Source organism: Theropithecus gelada, chromosome 16 (genome assembly GCF_003255815.1).
Source record: "Theropithecus gelada isolate Dixy chromosome 16, Tgel_1.0, whole genome shotgun sequence".
Classification (NCBI taxonomy): Eukaryota; Metazoa; Chordata; class Mammalia; order Primates; family Cercopithecidae; genus Theropithecus; species Theropithecus gelada.
In genome coordinates, this window is record NC_037684.1 from 74,954,263 (window position 1) to 74,975,581 (window position 21,319).

The 21,319-nt window shown below is 53.8% G+C and overlaps 1 protein-coding gene across 2 annotated transcripts; it reads right to left on the reverse strand.

The window, feature by feature from the left end:
- Positions 1-304: 304 nt before the first annotated feature.
- Positions 305-20,891, reverse strand: DRG2 (developmentally regulated GTP binding protein 2). Of its 2 annotated transcripts, none has more exons than XM_025362017.1 (13): positions 20,671-20,891; positions 14,524-14,684; positions 10,081-10,170; positions 9,364-9,424; positions 8,736-8,826; positions 8,019-8,091; positions 7,795-7,885; positions 6,879-6,976; positions 6,476-6,552; positions 4,408-4,496; positions 3,596-3,654; positions 1,813-1,850; positions 305-1,116 (listed from the first exon to the last, which is right to left on the reverse strand). In XM_025362017.1, exons 1-13 carry the CDS (start codon positions 20,732-20,734, stop codon positions 1,077-1,079), a joined length of 1,032 nt encoding a protein of 343 aa, XP_025217802.1. In that variant the 5' UTR covers positions 20,735-20,891; the 3' UTR covers positions 305-1,076. The 2 variants fall into 2 exon arrangements, with proteins under 2 accessions (XP_025217802.1, XP_025217801.1); XM_025362016.1 differs by having other exon boundaries at positions 1,797-1,850.
- Positions 20,892-21,319: the final 428 nt, after the last annotated feature.

Below are 21,319 nucleotides of genomic sequence, written 5' to 3' on the forward strand. Positions count from 1 at the left end.
GCCAGCGCAGATGGTCACAAGGGACTCCCGGGATGCTGCCCACCTTGAGAGCCAGGCCCCTCCGGAGGGGCCAGTCTGGGCCTGACACCCCTGACCACCAACCCCCTGGGCAGAGCCTGCCTGTGCCTGGGTGAGGAACCCTGCATTCTCCTTGCCACCCAAGGCTTGCATCTGCCTTGGGGGCCCAGGCTCCACCCTCTCCGACCCCCAGGCCCACTGCTACCCCCAATGCCTGACCTGTGCCCACCTGACTCAACCTGGCTACTGTTCAGCAAGTTTACAAAGTGTTTTCAGTCTGAACAGGAACCGTTTTCAATCCTTTATTTCAGAAAGGAGAGTCAGGAGAACTGGGGACTTAGAAAATACAGATCCTAAACTCAGAAGTCCCTGCCCCAGGCGTGCAGAGCCAGGGTCGTGGGGTTTTGTGCTGGGCAGGGGCTGCCCTGGGAGGGGGATATAGGGGGAGGCACTTTAAGACAGCCCTTAGGCTGTGAAGGGTGTCAGCGGGGCCTCTGAAGCCACTAACCTCTGGTTCCCATCATGGAGAGCCCTGTGTGGGGGACCCAAGGGGGCTTCCTCCTGGAAGGGCCCCCACCCCTAGTGTCAGAGAAGCTGGCACAAACTGAGGGAGGTGCCGTGACAGCAGCCACAGCCCCCGGGGACCCCAGCAGGCCCAGCTACCAGCCTGGCACTGAGCATGCCATCTGCTTTAGGCCCCGGCTGGCGGGCAGGTGGGCAACTTGCTCCCTCAGTGCAGGGGGCTGGCGGCACAGATGCAGGCTCAGCACTACAAACTCAAAACCCCTATGCGAGGGCTCAGTCTTATGGGAAATGCCTCCAGCCAAGCCCCTCTGCCCCGACACCCTCTTCATCTGCCTACTGAAGAAACTTCTGTAAATAGCAGAGACTTGAGGGACCCCTTCCGGGGGTACGTGTATTTGTATTTTTCTGTTTGGGTGTTTGTGTGTCCCAGTGGGACCAGCTCCCCAGGGAGAGGAGGCAGGTGGGCGGGAGGCCTGGTGGGCGCCGTTACTTCTTCACGATCTGGATGACGTCCTCGTGCTCCATGGTGTGGGTCAGCCCCACCCGCTGCGGACTGTACTTGGTGCTGGTGCCCTGGGTGAGGAATGGGGGCAGAAGGGTCACCTCAGCCTGGACTGGCCAAGGCCACGGAAGATATCCCCGGGTGTGTGTGTCCTGGGGGGGTGAATGCCATGGCGTAAGGTGGGGGCCTCAGGCAGCAGGATGTCCGCAGTGGTCTGACCATCCCTGATCTCAAAGGTAGGGGAGGGCCAGGCACAGTGGCTAATGCCTGTAATCCCAGCACTTCTGGAGGCCAAGGTGGGAGGATCACTTGAGCTCAGGAGTTCGAGACCAGCCTGGGCCAGGTAGCGAAACCCCATCTTCATGAAAAATTAGCCAGGCATGGTAGTGTGTGCCTGTAGTCCCAGCTACTTGTGATGCTGAGGTGGGAGGATCGCTTGAGCCTACAGATATGAAGGCTGCAGTGGGCCATGATGGTGCCACTGCACTCCAGCCTGGGAGACAGAGCCAGACTCTGCCTCAAAAAAAATAAAAAAGAAAAAAAGCAAACACCAGAAAAAAGAAAGGGTGGGGAAGGCCCATGTCTACCCTGGGTTGGCATGTACATTCTATGGAGGACAGACACACAGACATGCCAATCCCCACAGGAAGGACAGGAACACCACGCAGAGAGTGTGAACGCCTTGCTCCATGCCTAACCCAGGGGCTGTCCTGGGTCTAACCCCCTGCTCGCCTTCCACCCAGAAACTCACCCACACTAGGGCGTACTTGAACTGGCTGGCGAGTGACCGGTGGATGCGGTGGCACTGGAGGACAGGAGAGAGAGTCAGGTAGAGGTGAGGCTCCCCATAACCCCATCCCAAGCTTGGCCACACATTCAAAGCTCAGGACACAGGCTAAGAGGCAGCAGTTCCTGCGGCAGGTGCCCATAGTCCGGGCCTTGTGTAGAGGACTGACACGTGCTCAATTCGCACACAGCCACCCAATCACAGCTGCAGGTGGCCCTGCCATTCCCACTCCTGGTCTGCCAGCTATGGTGCCTAGTTAGGAATGTTCCCACAGCCACCAGGGGAAGGTCAGGGGCCTGGCTGCTAGTGGCCCTCTGCCTGCCTTGCCTGAACAGATGCTCCTTCAGAATGGGACAGGTGACAGCTTGGAGTCTCCCCGGCTTGGTCACCATCTCTCACTCCTCCTGGCCCCACCTGTGGCCTGAAGCTTCCCACACATCATATCACCCCCAACTCCCAGGGCAGCATATACCCTTGGTAGGGATGAAGGTCCCAGGGGTCCCAGAGGTCACATGAAACTGGAAGGAGACCCTGGAGGAGGCATCCAGCAATTGCCCCGAGAGTGTGGACCTCTGGTTGTCACGCTGACGGTGGCACAGTGGAGGGCGGTGGGGAGGGGACTCTGCAATTGTGCAATGTGACTCCTCTTCCCACATGCCCACAGGTCTTCCAGGCCCTGGTGGGAGACCCAACGCCTGAGCCCAGAGTCCCGAGGGCGGAGGCCAGCACCAGGCCTGCAGGAGCACTTCCTTGACACAGATGGAAAGGTGGCTGATTCTGGTCTGCAAATGGGTTTTGTTTTACTCAGCTTGCCCAGCATTGCCACTTGTGAGTGACTGAAGGGATTCAGGAGGGTAATCGTGAGTCTCCTTGGCTCCTCCTGCTGTGACCTCAAGCCTAGGCCCTGAGAGAGATGGGACTTTGCCTGGCCTCATTTGTTTAATACCTCCAGGGTGGCACTCGGAGACCTGGGGCTGGGCTTGTGGAAGGAATGAATGCACAAGACCAGATTGCAGGCCCAGCCACCACTGTCCTAAGGGGCTGCAGGGACAGCTGGGTCTACAGTGTCCCTTGCCTACAGGATACAGATCCGGAGAAGAAATGAGCTTGAGGAAAACAACACCAGGAAAGCATCAGCCCAGGAGGACGGCCATGTGACCCGAAGCTTGACCACCATCTGTGCCTGCAGGGTCATGTTCAGGTGACAGAATCCTGGACAGGGAAAGGCAGTCTCTTGCTCCCTAAGCCCAGAGCACCTCCCCTGGGGCCTGTGCATACCTGCTCCCCTACCTGGGATGCTCCCCACCCCAACTCCTCACTGCCAGACCTCCTAGTCCTACAAGCCAGCTCAGGTTGCCTCCTTGAAGCTGCTGTCCTGACCTCTGTGTTGAGCTGGCGCCACTCCCCACTCTCCTTGACGGATGCCTGAATGGCATGGGAGCAGGGTTACTGGCATCTATGCAGTGCCAGGCAGCATGCTGAGTGTCCTACATGCTGGATCTCGTTCAATGTGTCCTCCTGACTACCTGTGGGGTGAGGGCAGGCAGCACACCCTGCTCACAGGAGAGGTCAGAGCCTCAGCACACGGCTAGGAAGGGGTGCTGCAGACGCAGCCCCAGGTTGTCCAACGCCAGAGCCTGCATTGACATCTGAGAGTGAGACCAGCAGAGCCCACCCCCAGCCCAGGGCACGTCAGGCAGAACAGAGTCCCAAGGGGCACGCAGAGCTCCCACCCCTTGTCACAGCAGGTCTCGTCAACTCACCACATGCTCCACTGAGGCCCCTTTCCGGAGAATGATGGCATCTGTGAAGTCCGGCCTCTCTGCAGGGCGGGATGGGGAGAGTCAGGCACGTATCAGGGCCCACACTGCTGCCTCGTGATTCTGCACAAGCGAAGAGCTGGCCACAGAGGCCCTTTTGGTCTCCTTGCCTTGGCCTAACCTCCCCCTGACATCCAGCATGCCCTCTGCGTAGATCCCTGTGCCATCTTCTACGAACCCGACCTTAACACAGTGACTCAAAATAAATCAAAACTCTAGGATTCACAGTGCCTGCCACCCATCTGCCGTGACAGCACCGAGAGAGACCAGGACCTGGACTGAACGGGCAGGGTGCGAAGGGATGCTGGAGTCTAGTGAGGGAAGCTGCAGCTCACTCCTTGCTGCCAAGGTCAGGGTTGATGCAAACTGCTCCAAATTCAGCAGTTGGAACCCCAGGGCATGTGTGTGTGTGTGTGCGTGCGTGCATACCAGGAGGATGGGCAGGAGTCAGACATGGGGATGGCTCCTGTGGATTCAGGTCCCTAATGCTCCTGCAGTGGGGCCTGTCACTGTGAGGGGAGGTCAGGAGGGCACTGACTGCTACAGCCAGTGGGGACCCCAAGGTAGCCTTGCCCCACCAGGGCACCCTCAAAACCAGCAGTGCCCAGCGCTGAGAAGGGAAAAGAGCTGAGATGTGTCTAGACAAGCCAGGCCAGAGCCAGTGCCGGGGTCTCTGGGCACCACACACTGGCCTGGCAGCCTTCTAGGGAGGATGAAGCTCAGCTTGTTGCTCAGCTACGTGCAGTGCAACTCACGTCCTCTCTTCTTGGTGTAGATGCAGGTCAGGGCCAAGTACTCCCAAAGCATCTCCAGCAGATAGTCCAGGTTCAGCTTCATGCCACAGCTGCAAAGAGGCCGGTCAGGCAGGGGACCCTGTGAGTTCAGAGGCTCACTATTGGAGGGGACAACCTCCACTGGCCAGGCGGCCCGCTGGTACCCACAGGGAAACAAGCCCATTACTCTGATGGCAGCTTGATGTTTCTGCTGCCAGTGCCTCTGGGCACCAATCACGGTCACACTCAACCAGGGTCAGCATCTCTCCTAGGGGCTGGCAAGCCCGTGCTCTGTGGAGGGTCGCAGCATGTGTGGTTGATGAAGGGCTGCCGTGGGGAGATGGTCGGGGGCTGTGACGGGACCATGGGCAAATGCTAGGAACCCTGACACCCCGAGTTCACTCCTTGTTGAGAGGAGCGATGGACTTCCAGGAAGTCCAGCAGGGATTTCAGCAACAAGAGAGGATAACCAAGGCTCTGGAGGCACCAGGCCTGGGTGGACTGTGGCTTGAAGGTTTGCAGTGTGACCCTGAGCTGTGTCCTGACCTCTGTAGAGCTGTTCTAAGCACAAGCAGGTAAAGGTGTAGAAGCTCTCACGTCCTGAGGATGGCAGCCCCTCAAAGGCCTGGGACACAGCAGGGGGAGAGGAGCTGAGGCTGTGCTGTAGGACGGACACTATTCTCTGTGGTGGCTACAACCACCACAAAATGGTCCTTGTGCTCAGGCCGGGACCCTCATCCATCATTTGCACTGTCCAGCCTCTTGGTCCCCGAGCTCTCAGTACTATCGGCCAAGCTTCATTGTGAAGCTGCAGAGCACCCGCTCCCAGCCAGGAAACCAGCAAAGTGGAGCACCTGAATCAGTCTGCCCCAAAGAGAAGCCTGCCAGGCTGTGGTGGCAAGTGAACAAACAGCCAGAGTGCAGGCAGTACCCCAGGGACCCACCCTGCAAAGGAGGTGGGCCTGAGAACATTAGTTCCCTTTTCCCCTTTGAGCTGTGGTCAGACAGAAGCCATACCTTCCAGATCACCAGGAGAGGCAAGCTCACACCCAGGGCTTCTTGCAGGGACCTTGGTTCACTACTTAAAGTTAAGAAGCCTCTTTTTTTTTTGAGATGGAGTCTCGCTCTGTTGCCTAGGCTGGAGTGCAGTGACACAATCTCGGCTCACTGCAACCTCCGCCTCCCGGGTTCAAGTGATCCTCCTGCCTCAGCCTCCTGAGGAGCTGGGACTACAGGAGCACGCCACCATGCCCGGCTAATTTTTGTATTTTTAGTAGAGACAGGGTTTCACCATGTTGGCCAGGATGGTCTAGATCTACTGACCTCATGATCCACCCGCCACGGCCTCCCAAAGTGCTGGGATTACAGGCGTGAGCCACTGCGTCTGGCCTAAGTTAACAAGCCTCTTGACCATTTAACCTTGGTTGATGAAATCCTTGTTTTCTTTTTTTTTTTTTTTCTTTTTTTGAGACCGAGTCTCGCTCTGTCACCCAGGCTGGAGCGCAGTGGCGCAATCTCCACTCACTGCAAGCTCCGCCTCCCGGGTTTACGCCATTCTCCTGCCTCAGCCTCCTGTGTAGCTGGGACTACAGGCGCCCGCCACCTCGCCCAGCTATTTTTTGTATTTTTAGTAGAGACGGGGTTTCACCGTGTTAGCCGGGATGGTCTTGATCTCCTGATCTTGTGATCCGCCCGTCTCGGCCTCCCAAAGTGCTGGGATTACAGGCCTGAGCCACCGCGCCCGGCCGAAATCCTTCTGTTTTCTTAACCAAAGTCCACAAGACATCACCCACCCTGCCCATGCAATTCACAACTGGAATGGGCCAATGCCTCCAGCAGCTATGAAGGAGACCCTCCTGCAGTGTCTCCTGGGCCTCATGGACAAAGTGCTCTGCCCTGGGCAGGAAGTCATGGGCTCCATGAGGGCTGTGTGCTGCTGGAGGCTGTGCTGGCTTTTCCTCCTCCACAGCCAAACTGGCTGGGAGGCCTGATGACTGGGGTCAGAACCCACAGCAAGGACAGCAGAGTGGCAGGATGCCAGCGGCCTCACCTGATGACCACACTGTTGGGTTTTCGGGCCAGGCGGTCCACCTCTTCCATGGAGATCTGGTCGATTTTGTTATAAACCTGAGATTGAGAAGGTGGAGGCCGATGCTGAGGATAGGAGCAAGGCATCCAGGAAAGGGCCCTCTATTGCCCTGTGCTGGCTGCAGCCCTTCCCTGGAGAGCTGAGTCTACGTCCTCCCTTCCTTTGCTGCCTCAGGGTAGGGAAGGCTGGGCTGGAACCCTGGTTTCAAGCTCTCCATGTCTGCAAGATTCAAGCAGCCACTGAGGGGAGGGGAGGGGAGGGGAGAGCCTCAAACTCTGCTTCTCTCACAAGGCTCCGGGAGCTGAGGAAATGCATGTGGTGGAGAGGCCGAGTGGCCAGGCCAGGGCTCCCCTCCTGCACTTACATACAGGCAGGGCATGTACACCCGGTTGCCCACGATCACATCGATGAACTCGTCTGGGGAGCAGTCTTCTCGGAAGAGAACTTCTGCATTGAAGATCTCTGAGGGGCTCCGATTAAGGGCAACCTGTGTACCAGCTGCCCCTGTCCCTCCTCAGCGGAGGGCCCCAAAGAGCCGAGCAGGAAATATGCTGGCCGCATGGGATCTTGGCGGTTATCTGCTTGTGAGGTTTTACAAGATTGTAATGCTTTGGAAGCCTTCTTTTCTCTTCCCCAGAGGGAGTACAATATATAAAAGTTTCAATCAACGCAGGGTTTTAATCTTGACAGCTAGGCAGGGAGAAAAATGTACCTGCTAGAATCCCCAAAGCCCCTCAGGGGAAGCCTGGGTTTTAGCGCCAGGAGCATCTGAAAGCTGGTCGAACCCAGCTTCTCCTGTGCAGGACTCCAGTGGGGGCCATCCTGCCTCTGCTCACCCACCTCTGGCAACGAGGGGCTCACAGCTCACCCTCAGAGTTCTCCATATGCCAGGCATAACTCTGCCTGAGGCCCCCTATCCTATCCCCAGGGCCCCAGAACCCAGCCAGCCCCCAACCTTGCTTTAGAGGCACCATCCACTCCCCAGCTCTCCCTGGGGCTTCTCCAGGCTAGGAACCCCCCATTATCAGAGGCTGTTTCCCATGACATCTTTTTCTTCCAGATGTCATCTGGCTACCACAGTGCCCAGTACTCGGCGAGGAGCCAGGAAGCCATTGTCAAGTGCATGGCTGCAGCCCTGGCAATCTGGAGCTTGCCCAGAGGCTGGTCGAATGGACAGTGGGGGCAGTGGGGGTGACCTGCTGCCACCCTGCGCCACGAGTCCTCCTGTCTTGGTCAGTCCCCCCGCTGCCCTCCCTCACGTGTCTTTCAGGGAAGGATACTGTATTCGTGCAGGATGAGCTGCACAAGCTTTTCCGAGCACTGGGTCAGCGTGACTGTTGAGTTAAAGGAGATGCCACCGCCTTTCTTGGGCTGAAAGAGGAGAGAGGGACAGGGAGAACTGCTAACCGAGGGGCCACAGCAATGGTCCCACAGCCTCAGTCGCCGGCCAATGCAGTCTCAAAACTGCCACACCCCTGGCCTGCAGGCCCGAGAGGTGCCTCACCTTGAAGTAGATGTTAGGCTTGTGCTTGTTGAGGCGGATGCCCACAGACTCCAGCTCCTTCTCCAGCAGAGACCTAGGCAGAGCACCCCATAAGCCCCTCACAGGCTGTCCACAGAGCCAGGCTGCACAGCTTCCCTGTTACGCAGGACATCGCTGCCCACCCCGACAGAGACTGACTCTCTCCTCACCCCCTTCCCCAGCAGCCCGGAGAACACTCCTTCCCAATGCCCCAGAGCTGCAGGGAGCTTCTAAACTCTGCCACAGTCGCAGAGGGAACCGGTCCGGTTTACAGTCGGCATGCACAGGCAAGTGGTGGAGCCCCCACGAGGTGACCACATGAGGGTACTCCTTCTGGTCCCAAGGAAGCAGGCCTGGTGTGCCCCTCTGCCAGGACGTGGGATGAACAATGCTTCTGTGCTTGGGGCTGGGCTTCTGGCAGGTTCTGGGCAGTGATGGGGCACCTGTGCCTCTGAACAGGAAGCAGAGCCAGGCCAAGCCCCTTGGCCCCCAGCCCCAAGATGCCTCTGTGCTGGCTGGACACAAGCCTTGAGGAGAAGACACCACAGGCTGGGTGGTGTTGGGTTTAGTCAGTGAAAAGTCCTACCACTACTCTCACATGTGAGAGGGCCAAGCACCCACAGGCCGCCCAGTACGAGCTCAGGGACACATCGGCCCTCCCCAGACATGTGAGCCTGCCCCATGCCCCACCCTGCGGACCTCTGCACCTCTCCCTTGGTGGCATCCAGCATCATGATGACGACATCAGCTGTGCGTGCCACAGCGATCACCTGCCGGCCACGGCCTTTTCCTGGATGGGTGGGAGGGATGGAGTTACATACACGAACCCATGTGACCACTACCCAGCCCACGGCACCCTGGACTCCTGTCCTTTACAGACCTACCACAGCCTCTGCCACATACCAGCACAAGCTGATTGATTTTATTGGCATTTTTCTTTAATCCATGTGTTTTACTCACAGTTATTTCAGAAGAAAATCCGACACCCACCATCATAAAAGGAGTAACGGGATAATAACGGCTATCCTATGCCCACCCTTACCATGTGGCAAGCCCCAGGCTAAATGCCTGAAAACTATGCTGTAAATTAAGTATGATCATGCCCATTCTATAGCTGAGGAAACTGAAGCTTGGCTTAGAGATAGCCAATCACTTGCCCAAGATCACAAAGCTAGTTTGGTGCCAAGGATTTGAACTGGAACCTGTCTTTTCTGGAAAGTGGGATAATAGACCAGGGATCCAGAGTGATCTCCATGACAGCCACACCCAGTTTCAACAATCAGTAACAGAGCTCCATCCTGCCTCCCACACCCGCCCTGCCTCCCACCTTGGGCTGCGCCTTCAATGATTCCAGGAAGGTCCAGGAGCTGGATGTTGGCGCCTTTGTACTAGGATGCAGAAGAGAAGAAAGGTAAGGCAAGGCTGGGCCTCCACTGAGAAGGTCCTGCCTGGATCTGGGACATCTGGAATGGCCCCAGGGCTCAGGGGCTTAGGGAAACCCAGGTGTAAACCTGTGGCCAAGCCCGAGCCTCGTCACCATCCCAGCCCAGTGCACACCACAGCCTATGAGCTGAGTAGCCACCTAGAGAGGGCTCAGGATCTCCCAGTCCCACAATACTCATGGCTGATGGTACCAGCACTTCACAAATAAATTGCGTCACCGTGGGAACTTAACGCCACAGCACCCAGCTTCCCAAAGCAAACACAGCCCAAGGCAGTGAAGCTTCATGGGGAGGCAGAAGGATACAGCCAAGCAGCAATTAGTGACTAGACCTGCAGTGGTGTTGGGCAGGAGATCTCGCACAGGAGGCGCCAGGCAGAGTAGCCACATGCTGGCCTCACCTCCTGGTTCCAGGCCCCACCAGGCATCTCTGGGGTCCAGCAGCTAGGATCCCCAGAATTGTCGGAGATGGAGGGCAAAGCAGCTCAGTCCAGAGCCTATTCTGACATGGGGACATCCACCCTGACTCACACACGGCGGGCACAGGCACAAGTCCAAACACAAGCACACGTCCCTTCTCCTGGGCCCAGCACACACACTTACTTCAATGACCCCAGGAATACACGTCAGAGTGGTGAACTCATAGGACGCTGCCTCGCTGGCCGTGGAGGTCATCAGACTCAAGAATGTGGACTAGGAGAAAAGGAGGTCATTGCACTGAGGAGCCTTGTGTCTGGCCTTCTGGGAGAGGCCCCAGGGGCTGGGGGCCTGCAGGTGCAGGCAGCAGGAGGAGCCCCTCTCACCCTCGGCTCGGTGACCTAGATGGCTGTGAAGAGACCTCCCAGCCGGAGGGCTTGCCTCTGGCCCTGTCCTGGATGGGTCGGACACCAGAGGGTCTATCTGTTCCTTGGCGGCCTCAGGACTGTCTTGGGTAGAGGCAGGGATCTGGATTCTGAGGGGGTTCCCCACATACATCAGGAGCCTCCCCTAGCCCCACACAATTCTCCAGACCCTCCTGGCCCCAGAGAACTTTAAGCAGGTAGCAGTCCCATGGCACTCGTGGAACCAGTACCCAGACGTGCTGTGCACCTAGGGAGGGTGTGAGGAGCTGTGCAAGGAGACGCCAATCTCCTGGGCTGAAGCAGAGACAGCTGACAGGAGAGGTGCCGCAGGGAGGGAGTGGGGAACTGGGAAGATGTGGATGTGACCACTCAGGCCACCATTCACTGTGGCTGGGAGTTGGAGAAACCTGGCTTTGAAACCTGCCTCTGCCGGGGTATCCTGGGATCGGGCAGGAAACTCCATACTCTCAGCTCAGGGTCTTTACATGTAGAATGGGCATGAACCCAGTCCCTCCCTCACAGGACTGCACAGGGATTAAAAAGGTAAGGACCAGGATGTGCCTCGCTCCGAACACTGTAACATCTCAGTGATAGATGCTGTGGCTGAGAAGGCCAGCCAAGCAGTGGGCAGACCCGGGGAGGGAAGAAACCCAGCCCCATGCCTCCTGCTCCATCCTAATCAGCAGGGCCCCAGGAACAAGAAGCCTGAGACTCTGAGTTGCAGGGCCAGCTATCCAGACCCTGCCTTCTGGCTGACTGGCAGGAAGACAGGGGCACACCTCCCCAAGGCACCCTTAGACCTCTCAAGCCCAGAATGTGGCATGCGATGGAAATACATCGAGTCCTCAAATCCAGAAATCCTCAGCCTTGGGGACCTCCTGGAAACCCAAGAAATGATGAAAACCTGGTGGAGTGGACAGGTATGGATAGACAGGGTGGCCCCAACAGGCAGGCAATGGCTGTTGAGACACCCAGCAACCAACCTTGGGGCGACTCCCTGATTCTGTCTGGCCCCTGTGAGTAAGAACTGGGCCCTCCCATGGTGGGAGAGCCTATACTCCCAATAAGGCAGGTGGGATCTGCCACAGGCCCAGACTTCAAGGGTAACTAGAGCGGCTTCTCTATCAATCTCTCTCTCTCTCTGATACATATACCAATCATATAGGCAGACAGTACAACAAACAAAACTAAACACCGCCCAGCCTGCATGCAGCAAGCATTCAAGGAAAGGTAGCTGTTACCACCTTCCCCTATGCCTGGCCCTGAGCAATGGAAACTGGGTGTGGGCTCAAATTGTTCAGCTGAACTGAGTTAGAAGCTGCTCCCCGGCACCTGTCCAAGAGCTTTGGTTGTTGCTCACTTGGCCTATATTCTAGCAACCTCCCCACTGTCCCACTTCCACCTTGCCCTGCTATAGCCTGCTAGCTACACAACAGCCAGAGTGATTCTGTAAAAAAAGTAAGTCAGCGCCCAGATGGTGGTTTCTAATGCTATTCTCCAATCAAAGGAACCAGGGCTCCTTGGAGAAATGGCAGATTCTAGGCCAGGGCAGGGAATATACAAAATGAGCTTGAGGCATCTTGCAGTGTCAGAAAGTGAGCAAGTGCTGGAAAAACACAATGGCGGAAGTACATCAAAGAAGCCAACTAAAATAGCTCCAAAGTTAAAACCTTTTGAGCAGCAAAATAACATGGTACGGGTTTAGACCCCGAAGCACAAAGTAAACCCCACGAGTCCATACGGATATCAATAAATGATTGAATAAAACAAATGAATGGGAGAAGAGAGACACATCTCCCAGGCAGAAGAATTCCAAACAGTTTCTGTAGATGCTCCCCTCAAGGAGGCGATGGAATTGGGGCTGCACACAGTCACCTCCCTCCCCAAAGCGGTGTGGCAAGGGGAGAAGAGAGTGTCTCATGGTGGAGAAACCTGACACACCTCAGCCAGGTGGTCAAGATCAAAATCAGCAGCGGTAAGTCATGTTGACAGTATGTGCCCTTCATGTGATGTGATAAAAATGGCACTTTACCTCTGTGGTCTTCCTTGCTAAACTATAACCCCAGATTAACCACAAAAAAAACACTGGACACACCCCAACTGAAGGACTTTCTATAAAATATGGGAATGGAACTCCTTGAAACTGTCAAGGTTATCAAATCAAGGCAAGTATAAGGAACTGTCTAGAAGAGCCTAAGGAGACATAACAACTGAACTGTGATGTGGGATCTCAGGACAGAAAAAGGACAGTGGGGAGGAGCTAAGGAAATCTGCATAAAGCATGGACTTGAGGCAAGAACAGATCAACATTCATTGGTATAAAAGGTTAACTGCCAGGGAAAATGGGTGTGGGGTATATGGGAACTCTGTGCTACCTTTACAACTTTTCTGTAAATCCAAGACTATTCTAAAATAAAAAGTTTATTTTAGGCCGGGTGCAGTGGCTCACACCTATAATCCCAGCACTTTGGGTGGCTAAAGGGGGTGGATCACCTGATGTCAGGAGTTCAAAATCTGCCTTGCCAACATGGTGAAACCCCGTCTCTACTAAAAAAGGATACAAAAAATTAGCTAGGCGGGTTGTCGCATGCCTGTAATCCCAGTTACTTGGGAGGCCGAGGCAGGAGAATTGCTTGAAACTGAGAGGCGGAGGTTGCAGTGAGCTGAGATCACGCCATTGCACTCTAGCCTGGGCAACAAGAGTGAAACTACACCTCAAAAAACAAAAAACAAAAAACAAAAAACAAAAAAAAAAGCCGATCAGACATATCTCGTTTCTGCTCAAAACTCTGCAATGACGTTTATTTTATGCTTCACATAAAAAGTAAATCATGTCGGGAGAGGTGGCTCACACCTGTAATCCCAGCACTTTGGGAGGCTGAGGTGGGCAGATCACCTGAGGTCAGAAGTTTGAGACCAGCCTGGACAACGTGGTGAAACCCCATCTCTACCAAAAATGCAAAAATCAGGGGGTTGTGGTGGTGGGCACCCGTCACCCCAGCTACCCGGGAGGCTGACTGATAACTGCAAGTGCTTGAACTCAGGAGATAGAGGTTGCAATGAGCTGAGGCTGTGCCACTGCACTCCAGCCTGGGTGACAGAGCGAGACTCCATCTCAAAAAAAAAAAAAATAAAATAAACCAATATAGATTGTACACTAAACAGAGCAACTTTCAGAAGAAACCTTTTTTTTTTTTTTTTTTGAGATGGAGTTTTGCTCTTGTTGCCCAGGCTGGAGAGCAACGGCACAATCTCGGCTCACCACAACCTCTGCCTCCCGGGTTCAAGCGATTCTCCTGCCTCAGCCTCCCGAGTAGCTGGGATTACAGGCATGCGCCACGACGCCTGGCTAATTTTGTATTTTTAGTAGACACGGGGTTTCTCCATGTTGGTCAGGTTGGTCTCGAACTCCTGACCTCAGGTGATCCGCACCCCCTCGGCCTCCCAAAGTGCTGGGATTACAGGCATGAGCCACCGCACCCAACCGAAGAAACCTAAAAACTCCGCAGTTTCATTTTTCAGTCCAAGCCAGGGTCCTTCCGGCCACCCATAAGCCCCTATCCTCTCTGTCTTCTCCCCTCCTGGTGCTCCTCAGGGAGCCACCTGGGCCTCCCTGGACACACTAAGCGAGCACCTGCCTAAGGGCTTCTGTGCTGACTGTTCCCTCTGTCTGGAATGTTCTCACCCAGGACTCTGCAAGCTCCCTCACTTTCTTCAGGCCCATGCCCAAATACTCACTCGCCAGAGAAACCTGCCAGGACCTGTAGTAACTAGCAGACCTTCGCCCTGCCACTCACCAGTCCACGCTCCTCACTTGATACACCTCATCTTCACTTATTTACTGTCCTTTCTCTTCAAGAATGGGAGCTCTATGTGGGCAGGGACAGAGCTCTGTCTCATTCGTGCTATGTCCCCAGTCCCTGGCATAGTGCCCAGCACATGACACCACTCAAGATACACACTCGAGAAGTATTTGTTCGTGATGCCTGAGTTGGAAGACCAAGTAGGGCTACATCTGCTGGCAAGAGGAAAGAGTGTCCTCCACGTTAGGATGATAAAGGGCTGGGATCTGACCCTGGGGGAGTCCAGGTCTTCTGTGTCCCTGGAGCTAAGCAGAAAGGCAGCGAGGAGAGCCTGGATGGTCACCTGTTTGAAAGATGACTTCCTGCTTTCCTCCCCGAGGCCCACGCTGACCATCACTGACCTTACCCACAGAGGGAAATCCAATCAGCGCCACACGGGCATCGCCCGACTTCATGACATCGAAGCCCTCTCCTTTGGACGAGGCTGATTTGGACGGTTCCAGGAGCTGGGCCCGATACTTGGCGAGCTTAGCTTTCAGGAGGCCCAGATGATACTCAGTGGCTAAAGGATGGAAAGCAAGACAGAAAATGAGTGGCCAGGGTGTCCAAGCCCAGCAGTCAGGCAGGGCCCACACATCGCCAAGTACTGGCTGGGAAGCAACTGCTGTCAAGGAGATCAGGAGAGAAAAAAAAAACAAAACACCCTTCTGCTTAAAAAGCTCCCTTGGCTTCTCAATTCATTTAAGATAAAATCCAGTCTGTTAGGCTGGGAGCAGTGGCTGACACCTATAATCCCAGCACTTTGGGAGGCCGAGGTGGGTGGATCATCTGAGGTCGGGCGTTTGACGCCAGCCTGACCAACGTGGAGAAACCCTGTCTCCACCAAAAACACAAAATTAGCTGGGCATGGTGGTTCATGCCTGTAATCCCAGCTATTTGGGAGGCTGAGGCAGGAGAATTGCTTGAACTCAGGAGGCAGAGGTTGCAGTGAGCCTAGATCGCGTCATTGCACTCTAGCCTTGGCAACAAGAGTGAAACTCCATCTCAAAAATAATAAAAATTTAAAAATCCCATCTCTTTGTTGAGACCTCATCACCCTACTGAGAACCAATGGTTCTCAACAGAGGTGGCACCACTCCCTGGGGGGCATTCTGGAAATTCTGGGAGATGTTTTCTGTTCACTTTGATGGTGAAGTCCTCATTGGCATCTACTGGGCAGGGGGCAGGGAAACCAGCTGCCCTATTAGATGAGTCAGTCCTGCGTAGCCAAGGAGAATTGTCCCAAGTCCATGACTTGTGACATCCTAAAGGCATCCACAAAGGGAAAACCTGGGTTAGGATCGCCGGGCCTAGAACCTAGCTCTGTTTATATATAAACACAGGACATTTGTACAGTGTTAATAGACATTGAAATGTCCAGGAACGCAACTATTGTATATGAAGGGAATACTACGTCATGCTTTGTCTGAAACTTTACCTAGAGCTGCTCACCATTTGGGGATCCCACGCTGCCATGGCAGCACCTCTTGGGGCGTAACTTAGTGGCCAACACAACGCACCTGCATTGTGGCTGTCCCACCCCCAGTGATTCTACCTAAAGGCAAGAGCATTCCACTGCTTCAAGGTAACTTCGTTAGATCCTGGCAGCACTCCAGCATTTGCATATTTAAATAAATACCATTTTCATTATAAATTACTTTCCTTTTTCTTCTTCTCCTTTATATTATTAGGGTATTACATTGGTTTTTTTCAAATTCTGTGGGTACAGAAATTATATTACTGATGAGGAATTTCATTTCAGGACTGTAAATGATGTTACAAACTCTTTGCTCTAAAACGAGGCCGTGGTTGAGACTGAGAACCAGGACCCTATGTGACCTGGCTCCTGGCTACTTCAACGCACTCTGCTACATTCCAGACACAGTGGCTTTCTCCTCTCTCTTTTTTTAAAGAGATGGGGGTTTCATTCTGTCACTCAGACTAGAGTTCAGTGGTACAATTATAGCTCACTACAGCCTTGAACTCCTGTCTCAGCCTCCTGAATAACTAGGACTACAGGCATGTACTACCAGGACTGGCTAATTTAAAAAATTGCTTTTGTAGAGATGAGGTGTTGCTATGTTGCCCAGGCTGGTCTTGAACTCCTGGCCATAAGCAATCCTCCTGCCTCAGCCTCTCAAAGTGCTGGGATTACAGGTTGAGCCACTGGGCCTGGCCTTTCTTCTTTTTCTTTTCTAGAACATGCTGACCTCATGCCTTCCTTGGGACCTTCACACTGGCGATTCTCTCCATTTCAAAGAGATCTTTCTGGAGCTGGCTCCTTCCCATCATTTGAGGTGCAGCTCAAACGTCACCTCTTCAAAGAGGCCTCCCCTGCCCAGTCTCAGAGGGCGGTGTCCTACAGAGGTTGACAGCTTGTGTCAGAACTCCACCCTGCAATTACTGGGGCCGTTTTACTTTGGAAAAGTTAGTCTTCTTGTGCATCGGTTTCTTAAACTGCAAATAGGTTTATTAACAGTAGTAACTTCTTAGGCAGATTTCTTTTTTTTTTTTCTTTTTGAGATGGAGTCTCGCTCTATCGCCCAGGCCGGAATGCTGTGGCGCAATCTCAGCTCACCACAACCTCCACCACCAGGGTTCAAGCAATTCTCCTACCTTAGCCTACCAAGTAGCTGGGACTACAGGCACACACCATGATGCCCAGCTAATTTTTTGTATTTTTAGTGGAAATGGGATTTCTCCCATTATATATATTTTATATATATATATAAATATTTAATATATAAATATTTAAAATATATATAATTTCTCCATGCTGGTCTCAAACTCCTGATGTCAGGTGACCCACCCGCCTCGGCCTCCTAAAATGCTGGGATTACAGGTGTGAGCCACTGACAGCCTTGCTGGTGTCAGGCTGGAGTGCACGGGTGTGATCTTGGCTCACTATAACCTCCACCTCCTGGGTTCAAGAGATTCTTCTGCTTCCTCCTCCCGAGTAGCTGGGACTACAGGCTGGTGCCACCACGCCTGGCTAATTTTGTAGTTTTAGTAGAGACGGGATTTCACCATGTCGCCCAGGTTGGTCTCGAACTCCTGACCTCAAGTGATCCATCCACTTCGGCCTCCCAAAATGCTGGATTACAGGCGTGAGCCACTGTGCCTGACCATACTTCAGTAGATTTTTGATGGTGGAATAATGGAGAAGTTTTACAGAAAGCACTAAGAACATCGCTTAGCACACAGTAAGCACCTAATAAATGTTGGCTATAATCTACAGTAAATTCCATTCTTCCCCAGACCCCTTCCTGCCTCGTGAGCCAGTTTACTGTCTTCTGAAGTCTGAAAACTATTTTATTTCTTTACTTCCCTGACTCTGATAGGTCAGGAAAAGGGACTGGATCCCCAGCTTCCAGCACAGGGCCCAGGCACACAGGAAATATTTTGCCAAGTGAATGTGTGAATTGATAGCAATGAGAAAGGGTCAAGAATGGGTTCTGCAGCTGGGCATGGTGGCTCACACCTGTAATCCCCAACACTTTGGGAAGCCGAGGAGGGAGGACTGCTTGAGGCTGGGAGTTCAAGACCACCCTGGGCAACACAGTGAGACTGTGCCTCTACAAAAAATGTAACAATTGGCCGGGCGCGGTGGCTCACACCTGTAATCCCAGCACTTTGGGAAGCCGAAGTGGGCGGATCACCTGAGGTCGGGAGTCCGAGACCAGCCTGACCAACACGGAGAAACCCTGTCTCTACTAAAAATACAAAATTAGCTGGGCGTGGTGGTGCATACCTGGGAGGCTGAGGCAGGAGAATCGCTTGAACCTGGGAGGTGGAGGTTGTGGTGAGCTGAGATCGCACCTCTGTACTCCAGCCTGGGCAATAAGAGTGAAACTCTGTCTCAAAAAACAAAACAAAAAAAAAAAAAAAAGAAAAGAAAAGAAAAAAAATATATATATGTAAAAATTAGCCCGGTGTGGTGGTGCACACCTGTAGTCCCAGCTACTCGAGAGGTGGAGGTGGGAAGATTGCTTGAATGCAGGAGTTTGAAATTACAGTGAGCTATGATCACACCACTGCACTCCAGCCTGGACAACAGAGCAAGACTATCTCAAAAAAAAAAAAAGGATTCAGTGTCAGTCAGGTTCACATGGCCCTTCCTGTCATCCCAGCTCCTAAAATTCTGAGCATATCTGAAGGGAAGGACTAGGTCTTAATCACCTTTACATCTCCTTTGTCTACCACAGCCAAAGTAGCAGCATCTCTAGCCTCCCTGTGACTTTCCTTGGGCCTTACAGGTAATATTCCACACAGCAGCCAGAGGGAACTTTTTTTTTTTTTTTTTTTTTTGAGACGGAGTCTCGCTCTGTGGCCCAGGCTGGAGTGCAGTGGCCGGATCTCAGCTCACTGCAAGCTCCGCCTCCCGGGTTTACGCCATTCTCCTGCCTCAGCCTCCCGAGTAGCTGGGACTACAGGCGCCCGCCACCTCGCCCGGCTAGTTTTTTGTATTTTTTTTAGTAGAGACGGGGTTTCACCGTGTTAGCCAGGATGGTCTCGATCTCCTGACCTTGTGATTTGCCCGTCTCAGCCTCCCAAAGTGCTGGGATTACAGGCTTGAGCCACCGCGCCCGGCCCAGAGGGAACTTTTAAGACAGAAGTCAGAATAGCCCCTCCCCTGCTTAGCACCCTGCACCAGCTCCCACTGCCTTAGAACACAACCCAGAGTCTTTCCCATGACCTATGGCTCTGCATGATCGACCCCCTCCTGTCCCATCACTGCACCCCACCCTAGTCCTGTTGATCTGTAAACAGCCAAGTTTGTTCCTGCCTCAGGGCCTTTGCACTAGCTGTTCTTTCTGCCAGGAACACTCTTCTCCCAGATGTTTGCATGACCAGTTCCTTCTTCTCATTCAGGTCTTAGTTGAAACGCCCCATCCTCATGGTGGTCTTCTCTATCACTTCACCTAAGCAGGCCCAATCCCCAGCCCCTCCCCACCCCTAATACTCTGCTGTATCACCCTGGTTTGTCTTCATAGCACATACTGCTGGCTGACATTGTTTTATTTATTTTATTTCTAGTTTTCAGACTGTCAACTAGAAGGTCAGATCTGAGGGCTGGGATATGCCTGCTGTGTTCACTGCTTTAACCACAGTGCCTAGCACATAGTAAAGGCTCAGGAAAGATCGGCCGGGCATGGTGGCTCACGCCTGTAATCCCAGCACTTTGGGAGGCTGAGGAGGGCGGATCACCTGAGGTTAGGAATTCAAGACCAGCCTGGACAACATGGCGAAACCTCCTCTCTACTAAAAAAATACAAAAATTAGCTGGGTGTGGTGGTGCGTGCCTCCAGTTACTTGGAGGCGGAGGCAGGAGAATCACTTGAACCTGGGAGGCAGAGGTTGCAGTGAGCCCAGATGGCGCCACTGCACTCCAGCCTGGGTGACTGAACAAGACTGTCACAAACAAACAAACAAACAAACAAAAAAGATTTACAGAAGGAATGAGTCATAGAGGGCCCTCAACTCCTCGGCCTTCAAACCTAAATGGAACCAAGGGAAGGCAGACACTGGGACCAGCTATCTGGTGTTGCTTGCTTCCTTCTCCCACAAGCCTGAATGGCTAGCTACTAGCCTGGCCAATTGCTTCTCCCATTACTCTTCCATACCCACCTTGTGATCTAGACTGCTCTCACTGTCCCATGAACACATCATGCTCACTCCCATGTCTTTGTCTCAGTAGTGGCCCCCACCTGGGAAACCCTCCCAACAACAGCTCAAGTCCCACTTCCTCCTAGTGTCATCATTCTCTCCTAATCTCTCTTCTGTGAGCTCCTCCAGCCCCTACATTCTAAAGTCCAGATTTGAGGCTTCATTATCTATTATCTATGTTGGGGTGTTTACTTTAAATACTGAGTGCTTACCATGTGCCCAGTGCTTTGTAAAAGCCATCTAATTTAACTCAGCTGTGTGCTAAGATGGAGCAGGAAAGTATCACCCCATTTACAGATGAAGACACTGAGGCTCCAAGAAGTGAAGTGACTTTCCAGTGTTTTACAGAAGGTACATGGTGGACCTGGGGTTCAAACCCAGGCCTTCCAGACTCCAGAGTCCTGATTCCCTTGCTCCAGTGGGCTCTCAGCTACTGAGTGAGGCTGTTCTTGAGAGGTCTCCTCTTGTACTTCCCAAAACAACAGGGGAGACCACCAAAGCCCCAGGCCCAGCCGTCAGGAGACTGGGGTTTGAACCCTAGCTCTGCCTCTCTCTGGGTCAGATGGGTCAGATGCTTGCTCTGTGAACTGGGATTACTCTACTTGGACACACGGTCTAGGACTGATCAGATCTCTTGGGGGCCGTTTGCAGTCAGACCTGGGTGTGAGACCCGCTCCCGCCTGGCCCTGCCTTGGGCGCGCAGGCCGGCCTCGGCACTTGTCTGGCAACTTCTCCGCGGCCTCGGATCTTGTCCCAGCATTAGTGCTGGAGTTGTTCCCCCATTTTACAGACAGGAAAACTGAGGCGGGCAGAAAGGAAGGCCCCGCCCGTCCGGCCCTCACCCTTGTTCTTCTGCGTCCGAGCGATCTCCTTCTCGATCTCCGAGATCTTCTCTAAGATCCCCATGGCGGCAGCAGAGCTGGGCGCACAGACAGCGGCTGCGGTGGCACCGGGAATTCAGCTCTGACCCCGGCAACAGAGGAGCGTGCGCCCGGAAGTCAAGGAGAACAGCGTTCTCGTGGGCGCCTGGTGCTCCGGGATTCAGAGTCCGAGCGAGCCAAGTTGCCAGACACTATCAGTTCCGCCCGCTGGACCGGCCAGGCTGTGGACCGCTGGGAAGGGCGGGGGCGGGGCCGGGCCATGCTGTACTGGCCCACGGCTAGGCTGGCCGGAGCAAGCAAGGAAGAGAGGGAATCTGCTCGTGATGAACACTGAACTGCGAGTCCCTGCGCGCAGCTGACTGGCAGTATAAGGAAAAGGGTCTGAGTCGAAAGCCTGGTGGCTCTCATTTTATACTATAAATGGAGGTGTCCAATCTTTTGGCTTCCCTGGGCCACATTGGAAGAATTGTCTTGGGCCGCACATAAAATACACTAACACTAATGATAGCTGATGAGCTTTAAAGAAATCGCCAAAAAACTCAATGTTTTGGCCGGGCGCGGTGGCTCACGCCTGTAATCCCAGCACTTTGGGAGGCCAAGGCGGGCGGAT

Coding starts and splice junctions, on each gene's coding strand:
- DRG2 (XM_025362016.1), bottom strand. CDS start 20,734: ATGGGGATCTTAGAGAAGATCTCGGAGATCGAGAAGGAGATCGCTCGG. Junction 9,425..10,080: donor GTATTCCTGGGGTCATTGAA/GTAAGTGTGTGT, acceptor TCTGCATCCTAG/TACAAAGGCGCCAACATCCA. Junction 1,851..3,595: donor GGGCCTCAGTGGAGCATGTG/GTGAGTTGACGA, acceptor CCTGTCCTCCAG/TGCCACCGCATCCACCGGTC.